This window comes from Carassius gibelio, chromosome A19, assembly GCF_023724105.1.
Source record: "Carassius gibelio isolate Cgi1373 ecotype wild population from Czech Republic chromosome A19, carGib1.2-hapl.c, whole genome shotgun sequence".
NCBI classification, from domain to species: Eukaryota; Metazoa; Chordata; class Actinopteri; order Cypriniformes; family Cyprinidae; genus Carassius; species Carassius gibelio.
Genome location: NC_068389.1, coordinates 29,040,256 through 29,056,999, shown reverse-complemented (window position 1 = coordinate 29,056,999; position 16,744 = coordinate 29,040,256). Strand labels below are relative to the sequence as shown.

At 43.1% G+C, this 16,744-nt stretch overlaps 2 protein-coding genes across 4 annotated transcripts in view; one reads left to right on the top strand and one right to left on the bottom strand.

The window, feature by feature from the left end:
- The window catches only part of syngap1a (synaptic Ras GTPase activating protein 1a), a 43,114-nt gene extending 30,826 nt beyond the window's left edge, over positions 1–12,288 (top strand). Inside the window, exons 5-21 of one of the 3 annotated variants that reach the window (XM_052532708.1) lie at positions 73–194; positions 314–467; positions 758–856; positions 1,861–2,100; positions 2,199–2,534; positions 3,424–3,568; positions 3,644–3,788; positions 4,036–4,272; positions 4,892–5,093; positions 5,175–5,356; positions 5,458–5,659; positions 6,000–6,587; positions 7,565–8,023; positions 8,125–8,298; positions 8,367–8,578; positions 8,666–8,738; positions 9,340–12,288. In XM_052532708.1, the coding sequence (XP_052388668.1) occupies positions 73–194; positions 314–467; positions 758–856; positions 1,861–2,100; positions 2,199–2,534; positions 3,424–3,568; positions 3,644–3,788; positions 4,036–4,272; positions 4,892–5,093; positions 5,175–5,356; positions 5,458–5,659; positions 6,000–6,587; positions 7,565–8,023; positions 8,125–8,298; positions 8,367–8,578; positions 8,666–8,738; positions 9,340–9,369 (3,600 nt within the window). In that variant the 3' untranslated portion in view covers positions 9,370–12,288. The remainder of the gene's footprint in view (positions 1–72; positions 195–313; positions 468–757; positions 857–1,860; positions 2,101–2,198; positions 2,535–3,423; positions 3,569–3,643; positions 3,789–4,035; positions 4,273–4,891; positions 5,094–5,174; positions 5,357–5,457; positions 5,660–5,999; positions 6,588–7,564; positions 8,024–8,124; positions 8,299–8,366; positions 8,579–8,665; positions 8,739–9,339) is intronic. The other 2 variants (XM_052532710.1, XM_052532709.1) reach the window with 2 other exon arrangements.
- A 1,651-nt stretch (positions 12,289–13,939) lies between these two features.
- Positions 13,940–16,744, bottom strand: part of lingo4a (leucine rich repeat and Ig domain containing 4a) — an 8,719-nt gene continuing 5,914 nt past the window's right edge. Inside the window, exon 3 of the mRNA XM_052532715.1 lies at positions 13,940–16,744. This exon is cut by the window's right edge and continues 1,013 nt beyond it. Coding sequence (XP_052388675.1) covers positions 15,928–16,744 — 817 coding nt within the window. The 3' untranslated portion in view covers positions 13,940–15,927.

Genomic DNA, 16,744 nt, shown 5'->3' with positions numbered 1-16,744 from the left:
CCCCATCATCACACTCCTGCAGCAGAGCATGGTGTGTGTGTTTGAACATCCTCTGTGTGTTTGTGTTCACAGAGTTTTCTAAGTCGCCGTCTGAAAGGATCGATCAAACGAGCAAAGAGCCAACCCAAACTCGACCGCACAGGAAGCTTTCGCCACATGATCCTCCCACGATTCCGCAGCGCAGACCAGGAGAGGTACACACACACACACACACACACACCGCTGCAGTGACTCACTCTCCCATAGTGCTTCAGTGAGTCAGACAGATGCTCAGCACATATATATTGCTCTGTGTGTGTGTGTGTGTGTGCAGGACGCGTCTCATGCAGAGCTTCAAGGAGTCTCACTCTCACGAGTCCCTGCTGTCCCCCAGCAGCGCGGCCGAAGCCCTGGACCTCACGCTGGACGAGGACGCCCTCATCAAACCCGTCCACTCCAGCATCCTCGGCCAGGAGTACTGCTTCGAGGTCTGTGTCTCTTACACAACAACACTAACCCATCCACACGCTCCAACTACAAAACAATCCTAAAACATTTAGCCATCGCAATTATTCTTATTTACTGATTAAAAGTGATTGCTTTAACTTAAACTTAGTTCATTTAGTTGCCAAGACAGTGTTTCTGGTTTTATCTAGTTTTTTTTTATATACTATTATAGTTTTTATTAATAATTCAAAAAAATATATATTTAAATTTGTTGTAGTTTTTGTACATGCTTTGGTCATTTAAATGGTCTTTTTGGTCTGCTGTGCTTCAGGTGACCACTGCGTCGGGCACCAAGTGTTTCGCGTGCCGCTCCGCTGCTGAGAGAGACAAGTGGATCGAGAACCTGCAGAGAGCCATCAAACCCAACAAGGTACCGCCACACGTCACATCCCTGCATCACACACCGAGCACGTGATGGGTCAGAGGTCAATATACACACGTGTGTATGTAAGGAAAGATCGTCGGTCTTCTTGTAGTGATGAGCTCAAAACTACTGAGTCTTTAGTGAAGCCTCAGAACATTAGAAGACCAACCAGGACGGTCAGAAAGGGGTTTATTTTATTATTATTTTTTAATTTTTTTGAGGCTCTACGCCATTATTTCTATACATTTATAGTTAAATTATATTAATATTTTGAATCAGCTTTAATTTATATATATATATATATATATATATATATATATATATATATATATATATATATATATATATATATATATAAACATTTTATTATTTATTTTTATTTAAACTATCTTTTTAGTAATTTAGATGTTGCTTTTTTGCGGTTTTAATTTTATTAGGGTTTTTTTTTTTTTTTTTTTTATTAACTTTCTGGTTAAATATTGTATTGATTTCACTTAAACGTAAATAAAAAAAAATATGTATATTTTTTATTTCAGATTTAAATTTTTTGTAGTTTTGGTTCATGCTTTTTTTTTTTTTTACTTTTTATTTGGATACATTTTTTATTTCAGTTTTAATTTTTTTTCATTTTCTAGTAGAAATTGTATTGCTTTGACTTAAACATTAGTTTTTTTTTATAAAAAAAATATATATATTTTTAATTTCAGTTTTTAATTAAATTTGTTGTTGTTTTGGTTCATGCTTTTTTTAATAATACTATTTATTTGTAATTTTTTATTTCAGTTTGTTTTAATTATAGTTTTTACCTTGCTTTAATTCAAGCATCAAGTCAAGATGTCTAATTTCTTCACGTAATATTTGATAGATTTTTTTCTATCAGCTTTATTCCAGTCCTCAGAAACCGTTCTAATAGTTTCAGATAACGATGATCCCTGCTCTACTCTTCACACGTACACTCCTGATGAAAGTGTGTTATTGAATGTGCTGGATATATTTCTCTGTGTCTGCAGGATAACAGTCGTCGTGTTGATAACGTGCTGAAGCTATGGATCATCGAGGCCCGGGACCTTCCTCCGAAGAAGCGCTATTACTGCGAGCTGTGTCTGGACGACATGCTGTACGCACGCACCACCAGCAAGCCTCGCACAGACACCGTGTTCTGGGGCGAACACTTCGAGTTCAACAACCTGCCGGCCATCCGCAGCCTCAGACTGCACCTGTACAAGGAGACGGACAAGAAGAGACGCAAGGTGTGCTCACAAACCGTATCAGAATATCACGATACCATAATACTGCGATGTGAACTTCACGACACTATATATGTGTGTGTGTGTGTGTGTGTGTGCAGGAGAAGAGCACGTACCTGGGGCTGGTCAGCATCCCCATCTCCAGTATAACGGGCCGTCACTTCGTGGAGCAGTGGTATCCGGTCATCCAGCCCAGTGTCCTGGCCAAGGGCAGCGGTGTGGGCGGCGGGAAGATCATCAACGCCTCGCTGCGCCTCAAGAGCCGCTACCAGACCATGAGCATCCTGCCCATGGAGCTGTACAAGGAGTTCGCCGAGTACGTGACCAACAACTACCGCACGCTGTGTGGCGTCCTGGAGCCGCTGCTGAGCGCCAAGAGCAAGGAGGAAGTGGCCTGTGCGCTGGTGCACATCCTGCAGAGCACCGGCAAGGCCAAGGTCAGAGGTCACACACACACACACACACACACAGGAGAAGACACATGCACAGCAGTCGCTAGGAATCAGGAAGTCGCTGGTTCATTTTACGTAAAAACGAAAAAGGAAAATGATATAGCATTTAATAGACTTTGCTAAAAGTGCGAATAAAAGGAAATAAACACTATAACTAATCCTGCACCCAGTTCAGTACGGACAATCTGTAAGATCCCAGCGCCGTCAAAATAAAAGTCCTGCTTCAAACATTTTGGTCAAAACAAAAAAGGCAAATATCGGCCGATACATCGATTTACTATAATTGTTTTCGTTCAGATTTGAATTAGGTTTCAATTTTTTATTAATTTTTTTGTTTGCATTTTTATTAGTTTTTGTTTTTTGACTATATAGGTTTGATTTTAGTTTAGTGTTAGTTTAAAAAAAATGCCTGATCATTATTTTATCTGTAAATAAGAGCAAACATTATACTGGAATGCATATGTTCTAAATTATAATATATATTTTCTAAATAAATGTGTTCGGTGTCAGTATTATATCAACTGTTTGCAGTCAGTGTGGGAAAAATTTATTAATGTGTTTGTTAATTATCGGGTATTAAATATCATCTTAAAAAATTAGAAACATATGGAGGAAACAGGGTTATTCTAATAAAACTAAACCATAAAAATATTCTTCAAATAAAGTAAGCATTAACGGAAATAAAATATTTATAACTGTAAACTTCTGTCTTGTTTCAGCTAGATGCCAGCTGTTCTCACTTTCATTCAGTTTAACATGGTGCACTAAAATAACTGAAACTAAAACAATTAAAGCACAAACGTTAAAATATTTGAAAGGAATTCAAAGTATTAGTGAAAGCCAGAGGTTTGTGTGTGTGTGTGTGTGTGTGCAGGACTTCCTGTCTGATATGGCCATGTGTGAGGTGGACCGCTTCATGGAGCGCGAGCATCTGATCTTCAGAGAAAACACACTGGCCACCAAAGCCATCGAGGAGTTCCTGAAGCTGATCGCACACCGCTATCTCAGAGACACCATCGGTGAGTGTGTGTGTGTGTCTCTGTGTGTGTGTGTGAGGATGATGATGGTGATGATGACGGTGCTCTGCTCTGCAGGAGAGTTCATCCGTGCGCTGTACGAGTCGGAGGAGAACTGTGAGGTGGATCCGATGCGGACGCCTCCCTCGGTGCTCTCAGATCATCAGGCTAACCTGCGCATGTGCTGTGAACTAGCGCTCTGCAAGATCATCAACTCTCACTGGTCAGTCCCTGTCTCTAGCACACATTCCCTTGTTCACGGAGTCACATGACATGAAGCTAAACCGATACACTGGTTGATCTTTTAATAGTAGGGTCATATATCATTATGTAAAGGTCAGCCTCGTGCACACGGGGTCAACACACCGTCTAGACCAGCTGGAACCAGAGAGTGACTAGACACCACATGAAACCCAGCTCCCGTTGTCCAGGGGGAGCAGTGCATGATGGGATGTGTTCTCTCTCCTCAGTCTGTTTCCTCGCGAGCTGAAGGAGGTGTTTGCGTCGTGGCGTGTGCGCTGTGCTGAGCGCGGCCGGGAGGACATCGCTGACCGTCTCATCAGCTCGTCTCTGTTCCTGCGCTTCCTGTGTCCGGCCATCATGTCTCCGTCTCTGTTCAGTCTGACGCAGGAGTATCCGTCTGAACGCACCTCTCGAACCCTCACGCTCATTGCCAAGGTGGTGCAGAGCCTGGCCAGCTTCTCCAAGTGAGTCTCTAGAGTCCAGCATCACCCAGCGCTGTCATCCATCAGTCATGTGACCCCCGACACGCCCACCTCACACCTCCTCACCTCACCCCAACTCACCCCCCTCACCCAAATCACCCCTCCTCACCCAACTCACCCCTCCTCACTTCACCCAACCTCACCCCACCTCACCCCTCCTCACCTCAACTCACCCCTACTCATCCAACTCACCCCAACTCACCCCACTTCACCCCCCTCACCCCAACTCACCCCTCCTCACTTCACCCAACCTCACCCCAACTTAGCCCTCCTCACTTCACCCCAACTCACCCCTCCTCACTTCACCCAACCTCACCCCAACTTAGCCCTCCTCACTTCACCCCAACTCACCCCTCCTCACTTCACCCCAACTCACCCCTCCTCACTTCACCCCTCCTCACTCCACCTCACGTGTCTGGTGTGTGTCTCGAGGTGATCTTCAGTCTGTTGGCTCATCTCTTATCATCTGTCTTCGCCCATCCTCTCTCTCTCTCTGTTTCTCTCTCTCTCTCTTTCTCTCTCTCTCTCTCTCTCTGTTTCTCTTTCTCTCTCTCTGTCTGTCTCTCTCTCCCACACTGCTGTGTGTGTGTGTTCTCTGCAGGTTCAGTGGGAAGGAGGACTATATGGGCTTCATGAATGAGTTCCTGGAGATGGAGTGGGGCTCCATGCAGCAGTTCTTGTACGAGATCTCTAATCTGGAGTGTGTGAGTAACGCCGGGGCGTTCGAGGGCTACATAGACCTGGGCCGCGAGCTCTCCATCCTGCACAGTCTGCTGTGGGAGGTCATGGCCCAGCTGAGCAAGGTATGAGCCGCTTGTCTTCGTGTGTGTGTGTGTGTGTGTCTGTTTGAGTCTCAGAGCGCTCAAGTGTTTGTGTTTCTTCAGGATGCCATCCTGAAGCTGGGACCCTTGCCACGGTTACTGAATGACATCAGTGTGGCACTGAGGAACCCGCAGCTGCACCGTCAGGCCAGTCACCAGCCGCCCGAGCGTCACATGACCCGCCCGCCCTTCAGCCGCCTCGCCACCAACGACTTCCAGAGCCTCATGATGAGAGACCTCAACAGGTGACTGTCGCTCGCTCAGAAACACAGCACAGTGCCATCAGAGAGAACTGTTGACTCGGACTGATCAGACTGTGTGTGTGTGTGTGTGTGTGTGTGTGTAGCTCCATAGATATCTCTCGTCTGCCGTCTCCCACGTCTGGTCTCTCCGGCAGCGGCGTTCTCTCTCACCCTGGAATGGCTGCGTTCTCAGAACGAGATTCCCGTGGAAACAAAGACGTGTTCTACGTGACCCGCCCACCTCTCGCACGCTCAAGCCCCGCCTACTGCACCAGCAGCTCTGACATCACCGAACCAGACCCCAAGGTGCACGCACGCACACACACACACACACACACAGTCTCACACTCAAACACATCGCTGTAATCGCTGAAGGACAGGATGATGATGAGGGTCAAGCTCCTCGTGCACACAACATCTCACCAGATTATTACAATTAATGACAAAAGCAATGTTTGGAAATGATATTAAACTGATATTTCTTTCTAACACACTACAGTAAGAGACAGACATAACTGATTAAAGACACTGTACGTTCTCTGAGAGCGCTGCTTGTGTTGCTGTGCTCCGCTCCAGGAGTGTTCAGTGTTATCTCCTGCTGAAGAGTGCTCCTCATGATGCTCTGCTCTGCTGTGTGTCTCGTCAGGTGCTCAGTGTGAACAAGAGTGTTTCTATGATGGACCTGCAGGACTCTCGCATCAACAGCGTGTCCAACCTGCACTCGGTCAACGACCTGCTCAACTCGTCTCAGGGGTCTCTGGCCGGCTTCGGTCCGCTGGGTGGCGCCCCCCTCAGGGCCGGAGGGCGTGTTTCGGCCGGCTCGGGCGGCTCCAGTATGTCGGGAGGCTTGCGTCTGAGTCACTCGGGCGGCCTGACGAATGATTCTCTGTCCCAGCAGCAGCAGCAGCAGGCGGCCGCGATGCACGTGGCTCTGTCCTTCCAGAACCCTCTGTTCCACCTGGCGTCCGACGGGCCGCAGTACCACACGCCCCCCCACGGCCCCGCCGCCCCCCCGCCGCTGCTGCTGGCACCCGAGCCGGAGAACGGACACGTGGGATTCGGCGTGCCGTCGTTCGGTCACAGCGGCTTCTCTCGCAGCGAGGACCTGTCGGCTCTGAGGACGCAGAACAGTCTGGTGCAGCCCAACATCGTTCACTCGCACAGCTACAGCGACGACTACACCCGCCACAACCAGGCCGACTACGCCCGCAGACAGCTCTCGCTGCAGATGCAGGTGACCCACACAACACCTCCATCTCCACACACTGCTGCGTTTCAATCAAACATACACATTGCATCTCATTTCTTCTAATTATTAATAAAAAAATAAAATAAAATTCGTTCAAATAAAAATAATAGATAAATGATTTTTTTATGCACAAATATATATTTTGCATAAAGAAAATAAAGACTTAAAATTATTTGCTCCGTGAAATCATTTTCTTGATAATTAAACACAAATATAATAAAAATACATTATTTTATGAAGGATTAATTAACATTAATGCATTTTTTTAGAATTACAGTAATAACAGCTTAGGGTTAAATAAGTTCGGTAATATCACAGTGCAAGATAATCATCATTTTTGGGTTCCTCTGTCAAACTTGAAATATTAAGGTGTTTTAAAAGTGAAATCTAACTCTTAACCCTTAACTTAAAAATTTATAACGATTAATAGTTGTTTAATATATAATAAGTAGCATATTAAATATTCACATTGATGAATAGTTACTATAACAGTTTATAAGATTAATTATAATGAATATTTATTATAAAAATTGTAAATATATTATTATTAATATTAAATTCAATATAATTTAAAAATATATTATAAATATGTACTAATATTAAAATAGTTTTAGTTCTCTGTTCAAATCTAGAAAACTTTAATATTTTATTAAATGAAATTATTAATTATGAAAATTATTTAATGGTCTTCAGTGTTATTTTGGGACCACTGTTACTGAGATATTATGGCTATAACTTATCGTCTGATTTTATATATAGATAAATATTGTATTCTATTGTCATTGTAATTTGAGTTAAAGTTGTGTTTTGTCTTTTTCTTTTTTGTTACTCTTTTTATTCTTACTTTTATTTCAGCTTTAGTTTAGAGAAACGTTGCCCTGGTAGATATCTGAAATAAAAACAATGTTGATGATGTGAGACTGTGCGTGTGTGTGTGTGTGTGTGTGTGTGTGTGTGTGCAGGAGAATCTCCAGCAGCAGGTTCTGATGGGCATGGCTCCACAGACAGCCACAGGCACCGGCACGCCCGCTTCTCTGGCCACGCCCCCCACCACCATCCATCCTGTCCGTCAGGCCTCCATGGCTCCGCCTCCTCCTCAGCGCATGAAGCCTCAGCCCTCCCACCAGCTGTCTGTCAGCTCGGCCGCCAACTCCACGCCCCCCAAGACACGCCCCCAGAGCGGGAACCTCCTCCAGTCGCCCGACTCCAGTTTCGGCGGGAGGCAGTTGTCAAGGCAACAGCTGTCGATGAAGGATAGCCCCGCCCCCGGCCTGCCGCATCAGTCCAGCACGACCTCGGAGAGCCCCGCCCCTCAAGGCGGAGCCAATGAGAGCACAGAAAACACACCGAGCAACCAACCAGCAAAACCTGCACAGCAGAGCAACCAACAGCAGCTGCTCAAACCAACCGTGAACAAACAGGTCAACACACACACACACACAGTCTGTCACACTGTTATGATTTCTTTAATTCTCTCCTGCTGTCATGAGCGTCATGTGTTCTCTGTGTCGGTGTGTTTCAGGGCTCGAAGTCTCCGTCCACTCTCAATCCTCCCTCAGCAGCGTCCGAGCGTACGGTGGCCTGGGTGTCCAACATGCCACACCTGTCTGCGGACATCGAGAGTCTGCGTGTGGACCGCGAGGACTTCAAACTGAAGGAGCACTCCAAGAGCATGGACGAGTCCCGTCTGGACCGGGTCAGTACACAGAGAGAGACACGTCATCATACGCACTGGTCACCCTGACGCTTCTGTGTTGTGTGCAGGTGCGTGAGTACGAGGAGGAGATCCACTCTCTGAAGGAGCGTCTGATGATGTCTCATCGTAAGCTGGAGGAGTACGAGCGGCGGCTGCATTCCCAGGAGCAGCAGACCAGTAAGATCCTGCTGCAGTACCAGAGCCGGCTGGACGACAGCGAGAGACGCCTGCGCCAGCAGCAGATGGAGAAGGACTCGCAGATCAAGGGCATCATCAACAGGTCAGACCCCTGACGGCTCGCCACTCTGTCCCTGCGATTACCAGAGCACCCTGGGAATGTGTGTGTGTGTGTGTGTGTGTGTTGCAGGTTGATGGTGGTAGAGGATGAGCTGAGGGGAAGTGGAATGCCTGACCTCAAAACCAGAATATTCACAGAACAGGTCTGTCACACCCTCACCGGGACCCATCTCTAACCTTCACACCTCGCCAGAACGATGACTGTGGACTCGTGTGTGTGTGTGTGTGTGTCGTCATCACATCTGTCGTCTGTCCAACACTAGTGATAATAACTGAAGTGATAGCTATACCAAACTGTGTGTGGTCTGTCTCTAATGCAGGGTGGATTCTGGAAGTGATTCTGATGATCTTGTTCCTCTGTGTCTCATCGCTGTGGTTATACGTGTGGTCTTCATTACTGGAGTGATCGTGAAAGGTTTAGTGATGACTGTCCTGATGTAGGGTGTTTAGTGTGGCCGCTCTGCTCCAGCGGTGGATCACGGTGAACGAGGGCCTGTGATTGGTCTGTTTGTCTGTTCTCTGGTCTCATCACGTCCTGTCTGTGTGGTCATTATTCACGTCGTTCGACCCGCTGGCTTCCTCTCTTCAGCTGGACAGATGTTTAGCTGAAGGTTCACGCTGCTCTTCTTCATGCGGTCACGCTCATGTTCTCTATGACGAGTGTTGACGGAGTTCTTCCTGTTGTGATGAATCTGAGTGTTTTTGTGAATCAGTCACTGAATCTCGGCTTTGTTTCTCCCTCAGCCGATTTATGGCGCCCACTCTGGAACATGATTGGCCCGGGCAGGACTAGCGGACCTGTGATTGGTTGAACCCCAACCCAGGAGTGTCTGATGATTGGCTGAGAGAGAAGAGAGAGGCGGAGCCTGAACATGACGACCAACTCCAACTTCAGGACATCTACACACTCTCTCTCTCTCTCTCTTTCTCTCTCACACACGCTGAGTTTATATATGTATATAAGTGATATATAACTATATATTCCTCAGGTGTGTCTCTCTCTCTCTCTCTCCTGCTGTCTTTCTCTCTTTCTTCTGAATTTTTTGAGCCAAATGGACGACAATCAGCATCTTGAGGCCGAAACAATCACACCGACAGCACAAAGAAAATCAACGCAGACAGACGGACGGAGAGAGAGAGACTTTATTCACTCTCGTTCTGTTCCCATCATCCCCTGCCTCTCTTTCTCTCTCTTTACTGCAGGAGTGTGTGTGTGTGTGTGTGTTGTGTGTGTGTGTCAACTTCCTAATAATGACTCAATAACAAATCTTTTTCAAATTATGTTTTGAGGGGCTTGTTTCTTTCTGAGCCAATCAGACGTCAGCGTGCCGCTCAGAACCCCGCCCCTTCCTGTCCCGAGCGGGGGGGCGGGCTCTCCTCTCCGTGCCTAAAGAGCTCCATCGAGAACAACAGGGCAAAAACAGACTTGACGAGTGAGTCGGACACTCGGTTCGTCCCATGATCACATGTTTGCTCATCTCTGACAGAGGGTCATGTGACTCGCTCGCTCCGCAGAAGAAGGGAAGAGCGACTGGTGCTTGGTTCGTGGAGAGCGAGCGGACGTGTGTGTTTGTGCCAAACGCTCATTTAGACGCATCCATCTCTCTTCAGACCCTAGTGAGTCGCCCATCAGACGGCCGCTCCAGCGCTACACACTTCCCACAATGCAGTGCGACAGTGCTTTAAAATGGACTGAAAAATCTTAATGTTTTTTTTTTTCTTCGATTTGAATATATTACTATTGTACAATAGAATGTACTTAATTAAGCACTTAATAATAATTACAACTTTACTTTTTAAGGTAGTATTTGATTTTCTGTTCGAAGCACTTTGCTTACCAAACCAAATAAAAGGAATTGTTAATTAACATTTAATTACTTTTTAAAAGATTCATCAAATTTAATTGTTTTTGATAGTTAATTTGTATTCAATCCTAAACACAGAATTACAGGACTAGGATTTCGTAAAGCACTATTATTAAAGTTTTATTAATTCAATTGATTAGACGTCTTGACTATTACAATTTTATTAAATCTTTTAAAGTATTTCGAATCCAGAACAGAAATACGAAGATTTCAAATAATTAAAAAAAAAACTTTTATTTATTTTTTTACTTTTAATAAATTGTCTAAGTTTCTTGATTTCAGTTAATTAGACATGGACTGAGGCCCTATTTATTGTGAAAATTAATTAAAGTATTAAATTGGTAAAGTTTTATGATTCAAATCATTAGATTTGCGTTTTAACCATTTAAACAGATTTTATGAAAAGTTAAACTGATGTCATTGGGCCCTAAAAATACATATTGCTCAACTTTTAATAAATTATCAAAAAATGTAATTTAATCATCAAAATGGAATACAGACATTTTTACAAAATTAAACTGAATTTGGGGAAAATGAAACCGACTGTATAGGGCCCTTACATTAATTAGTTAGGCTTAAGTTATCAGATGAATTTAGTAATTTAAGCGATAATGTGTTGATTTGTGCTGTTGGGTTTTTTGTGCAGTTCTCACAGGAGCTGTCTCATTTTATATTATTATTATTATTATATTTTTATCCAAGTTAGCATGACATGTTGACAGAAATTCCATAATGGTGCTTCCCTACAAACGTCTATTATTAATATTTTTCATAAAATAGTTAGAGTGGACTATTTGATCTGATATTTGGTGTGATTTTCTGCTTATTTGGACGTCAGTGCGGCTCACTGGGTTGGAGAACAGCGCTTGTGCTCGCCTCACACACACACACACACACACACTCGAGCGCTGAGGTCAGCTGCTGATTTCTGTACATAGAGTCCAGATTTAAAGTTGGAAAGTTTCTCTCATTTTAAGTGGGTTGAGTTTTTCTCTTTTCTTGGTGTTCGGTGGATGATACTCATATACTCCAGCAGCTGCTCGCTGGGGCTTTAGTCGATTACTTTAGTCTTTACTCACTTTTTCTGTTACAAGTATTACTTTCGTCTGCATTTCAGGTACTTCTAGTTCTAATGATAATGATACAGTGTTTCTGTGCCTACAGTTCCCATACTGAGCTCTGATTGGCTGAACACGAGCGGTCACATTTACACACGTTGCCATACAGACATCGATTCGGAGACGGAGCGCGCTATACGTTAGCTAATGGACCGGTTCTGTTTCGATACGTCATCTCTCACCACTTCTGGCGCGGTGTTGCGCTCACATCAGCTAGCGTTTGTGTGTAGGGTCAGTAATGCTACGACAGATCGCGATCGCGTGTAGCACGCTAGCTGAGTTTCTGTCTTCATGAAGAAACGAACGGTCCTCGCCGCGGGACCCAGCCGCCAATTTAGCCATAGACACGGACAAGCCATAGCATTGACCTTTGACCCTCCGGCCCGGTTCAGGAGCGTAGGATGTATATATTTATATATGTACTCATGGAAATATCCTCGAATGCGCGAGAGATCTGTTGATTCTAGAGTGGAGCATCTCTGAATATGGAGTGATGTTTTGAATGTTCATATTATTATTATTATTATAAAGATATTATATTCAAATATGATTATTATTATTATTGTAATTATGAATTTGATTTTATTGACAATGATTGATAAACAGAAATGTCTTTCTTTTTGTGAATATGGAGAAGTTTACATTTTTCTGGGGAAATATTACAAGACTTTAAATATTTCAACAAACAAATAAATAAATATATACATGCTTAACAGGAGATGTGCTTTATTTCGATCCGTTCAGAATCTGTTGTCTTGTCAATAATGTGTAAAGCTTTGGAGGTCAAGGGTCAGGTTCCTGGTACTGTTCTGAAGGGCCACACATATTGCAGCATCAGACCGTTTCGTGCTTATCTTTCTCTGCTCTCTTTGATGGTGTATTAAAGTGGATATGAGGATTTCATACGAGGACAACTGCTCTAATGAAATCCCAATATTGGACCGTTTTTATTTTGTCATTCTTTGTTTATGGACTCTTGAACTTGACATATTTGACAATACAGCGTGGTGCTTATTGCACCATCAGCTAAACTTGTGGTGATTTTTCTCCAGTCCTTTTAAAAAGTGCATTAAAGTAGACATAAGGACTTCATACAAGGGCAACTGCTCTAACGTAATCCCAGCTTTGGGAAGTTTTTGCATTACTCTTCTTTTTTTATGAACCCTTAAACTTGGCATATTTGATGATATACAGAGGTGCAGCAACTCCACAGAGTTCTTCAAATATGCCAAGTTCAAGGAACCATAAAAATGGATTGGTATCATAAAAGCTGTCTAAAAGCAGTGCCCGGATCCAGTATTAATGGTGTGATGGGACTGTAATGAGGTGATCTGAGCAGCCGGAGGCGCCAGTGATCCTGAACCGAGAGAATGAATCGACAGACGGATGTTTGACTGGAAACTTCTAATCTGTCAGACAAACATAAAACCCAAACGAGTTTAATCTCGAGAGATCTGAACACCAGCGTCAAGATGAGCTGGGATTCTATGAATTATGTGCAAATACTTTCCACAAATATGATAGAAAACATTCAGTAAGTTGACATGCAACCTCTCTAGGTTCATTACTGTGACCATTTATTTTTACATACTTATGTGTGTGTATATATATACACACACACACACACTGGTCACTAAAATCAGTTTTTTATTCAAAATACATGCTTTACTTTTACCTGCATAGAGGGCGATGACCTCTGAGGACCATTTTAAGAGGAGATTCAGATATTGACCTTTAAACTGTATTTCACATGCTCTTAATGTGATTTGATTAAACCTGTAATGGTGGAGCTCTCAGACTGTGTTTGTGCATGTGTCGTGTGACGCTGAGAGGGAATTCTGTTCATTCATCCTGTTGTTTTTCTGCTCTAAGCTGATTAACTGGACGTGATCGAGAGCAACTTGATATTCCGTAGATTAAAACATGAGCGAATCACTACAGAACAGAGAACTGATGGCGTTTATGTGGCTGATGTGTCTTGCATTAATATTGGCATCTTTGGGAAATATGAGGAAAAAATAGCTGTAAGATAAATCTCTTCGCTGTTTATCCTTACGCTTTCATTCAGAAAATTGACAGAAATACAAGTGCAAGTAAAATTAGAGGGGGAAAAAATAATGTGATGTTAAATATTTTTTTCTCAAAAATATGAGTGCCAAAATTATTGATTATAACTGAATTATATTGTAACCTGGATGATAAGGAACATTTAAATGGAAAGTCATGATGTACCTGAAAAAATATTGCAGACATCCAACTAATAATTTATATGAGCATTTTAAGTTTATGCATTTTCTTCTCTTATGATTAATTTGATCTAAGATAAAAAAAGAAGGGGGGAAAAGCACTGAATCAGACAAATCATTTCAAGATAACTTTAATGCTTTTGGCAGCCACTTCTTAAAGAATTAGCAAAGTTTCATTGTTATGAAATAAAAGGACAGACATTAAGATGATTTTCCATGAAAAAAAACCCGGATCATTTAAAAGTGCAAGAACAGTAAAAACACTAAATAAAAATATTGAATCAAATGAACGCAGCAGTTCTCAAACTCTAGGAGTGTCTTTAGAACAGAATAAAAATATGACAATTACAACAAATGACAGACATAAGATGCTTCATAAACACTAAAATCAGATTCAATAGAGTTCAAGAACAAACCACTTCTATCAAACAATCATTTATGCTAATGGAGAGCAGTGCATGATGGGACGCTATTGCTTTGAGGTGGATTGCATAAAGCACTTAAAGCCATTCAGTCATAAATACATTAATGATCTTCCAAAGCAAATCTGCAGTTAAACAGATCTGGCTGCAGTTTTATGATAAAGCATCATCAGCAATATTAACAGAAACATGTGAAATCTTTCCAGACATTCACACAATCCTCATTCAATATTTCTGTCTCTGAATAAATCATATAATCACTCCAGGGTTTACTGAACATGATTGAAGCTTAACTAGCCTGAGATCTTTTCTTGTTCGTTCAATTAAAGCTTCATTACTGCTCACTTTCTGTAATTTATAGACGCTAATAAAGTGATCAGAGCATCACACACACGTGTTCATGCAGCTCATGCTAACATTATCTGATTTAAAGCCTCAAAACCTTTTAAAAGAGTTTCAAACGCACAAACCTGAATTATTCCAAACGTGATAATCAAGAATCAAATTTAGGCAAATCCAAATGACAAGTAACCCAAACTCAAAAATGCAGAAATAGACTAAAATAATAGAGATACCAAAGATATGGTGTTTCTCTGTATGTTTGTCTTGTTTTCCAGTACAAATATCTAAACGTCCATAAATTAAGATACATTCACTAGAGATGCAAAATGACAGAAGTCGTCTTGTTTTCTGAGAAACTGATCACAATGAAGTGAGTTTGTGTTGCATTTCAAATTGACTCGCATTGGTTTCCATGCAATTCACACACACAAAAATCAACACTAAAGATTCATGTAACCATAAATATATTTGAAGATACTTGGGAAACATAATCAAATTCACAAACGTGTTTCCTCAAAAAAATATTCACCATTTAGTTTTTTAGTTTATTTACTAAATGAGATTTAAGTGAAATTATAAATTAAATGTGTCATTTTTATTGCTTGGAAGAAATGCTGCACATTTATAATGTAACTGACTCAAATAAAATAAATATCTTCATATAAACAAAATAAAGCTTTGTCTGTGCTCTTTCCATTTAACATACATGCAACATGAGCAGCTTTTAATCTAAATTAGATTTTATAATTTTGACATTTGAAGCAAAAACAGAATGGTTTGACTTCAGTTCTGTGAAACTATACATAAATATCTGTATGAAATAAACAGCAGACGAGCTGAACGAGACGCAGATCCACTCTCTGCCAGCAGGGGGAGCTTAAAGCGTTTCCTTGGTTACCACTGTAAACAAACCACTTATGAACACTAAAGCAGGGGGAGCTTAAAGCGTTTCCTTGGTTACCGCTGTAAACAAAGCAGTACTGCACTTATGAACTTTAATATGCTTCATACAGAGACAAGATGAAGAGAAAAATACCATCTAAACTTTTCTAAAGTAAGTTCCCCTCAGACATGCATTCATATAAACTCGTCACATATTCACACAATTCTTAATGTCCCAGTGGCAGATATTTGTTCTTGTTTTAATCACTCACTTCTTCCGTAAAAGTATCTTAATTTAAAAATGCTTGCATATTTGTACTGGGAAACAAGACAAAAATACTCAGCAAGAGCAATACTGTGCAGTGACTGACATTCAGACATCTTACCCTCATGCGGAAGCTTATGGGAAAACTCTGGATATCTAGTAGCACCTCAAACATCTCATGTTTGTTAGTCTTCAGATCAGCTTCATGGTGAACCTCCCCGTCTCCATCGTTGTCCGTCCGCCTCCGGACGCCGTCGCAGCGCTGCGTGGCACGAAGTCGATCGTCGCCGTGTGTTTGATCTGTCCCTTGCTCTGACTCCAGAAAAACATGAAGATGAAACAGACGGCCACCGAGCTCAGGAACGACAGGAAGCCCATGGTAACCGCGATCACCAGCGTCTTCACGTCGAACGGAAACGGCTGCGATCCGTTGACCGCCGCTTGCCCGGAAGTGAAGCTCCATCCTTCCAGAAAGAACGTTCCGGAGCGGTTGCGAGCGGATGAGGGAAAACCTCGCACCCGAAGGCTCACTGAGATGCTGTCGTTCCCCGCGGCATTCGAAGCGACGCACAGATAGTAGCCGCTATCCTGAACCTGTGCGTAACGCACCTCTAGAGTCCCGTTGGAGAGCACACGAATGCGACCCGAGCCGGTGAGCACCGAGCGTTTGGGATTCAGCCAGATAATCGACGGCGCCGGGTCTCCGTCGGCCGCGCAGAAGAACAACACCGTGTGGCCTTCGTCCGTCCGAACGTCTTGCGGTTTACGAGTAAGGATGCGAGCCTGCCGGCAGGTGAACGTCCTGGGGATCTCAGCCTCCGTAAAGTCACTGAAAGTCCTGCCTTGCACCTGCACAGGTGTGACACAAACTGGAGAACGCCCTTCGAAGAGAAGCCACGGACGACTGCGGATCACCCAGAGAAGCCGACAGTCACACGCCAACGGGTTCCCGTCCAACCGAAGGACCTCTAAAGAACCGACCGAGTGGAAGGCCGACACCTCCAGCGTC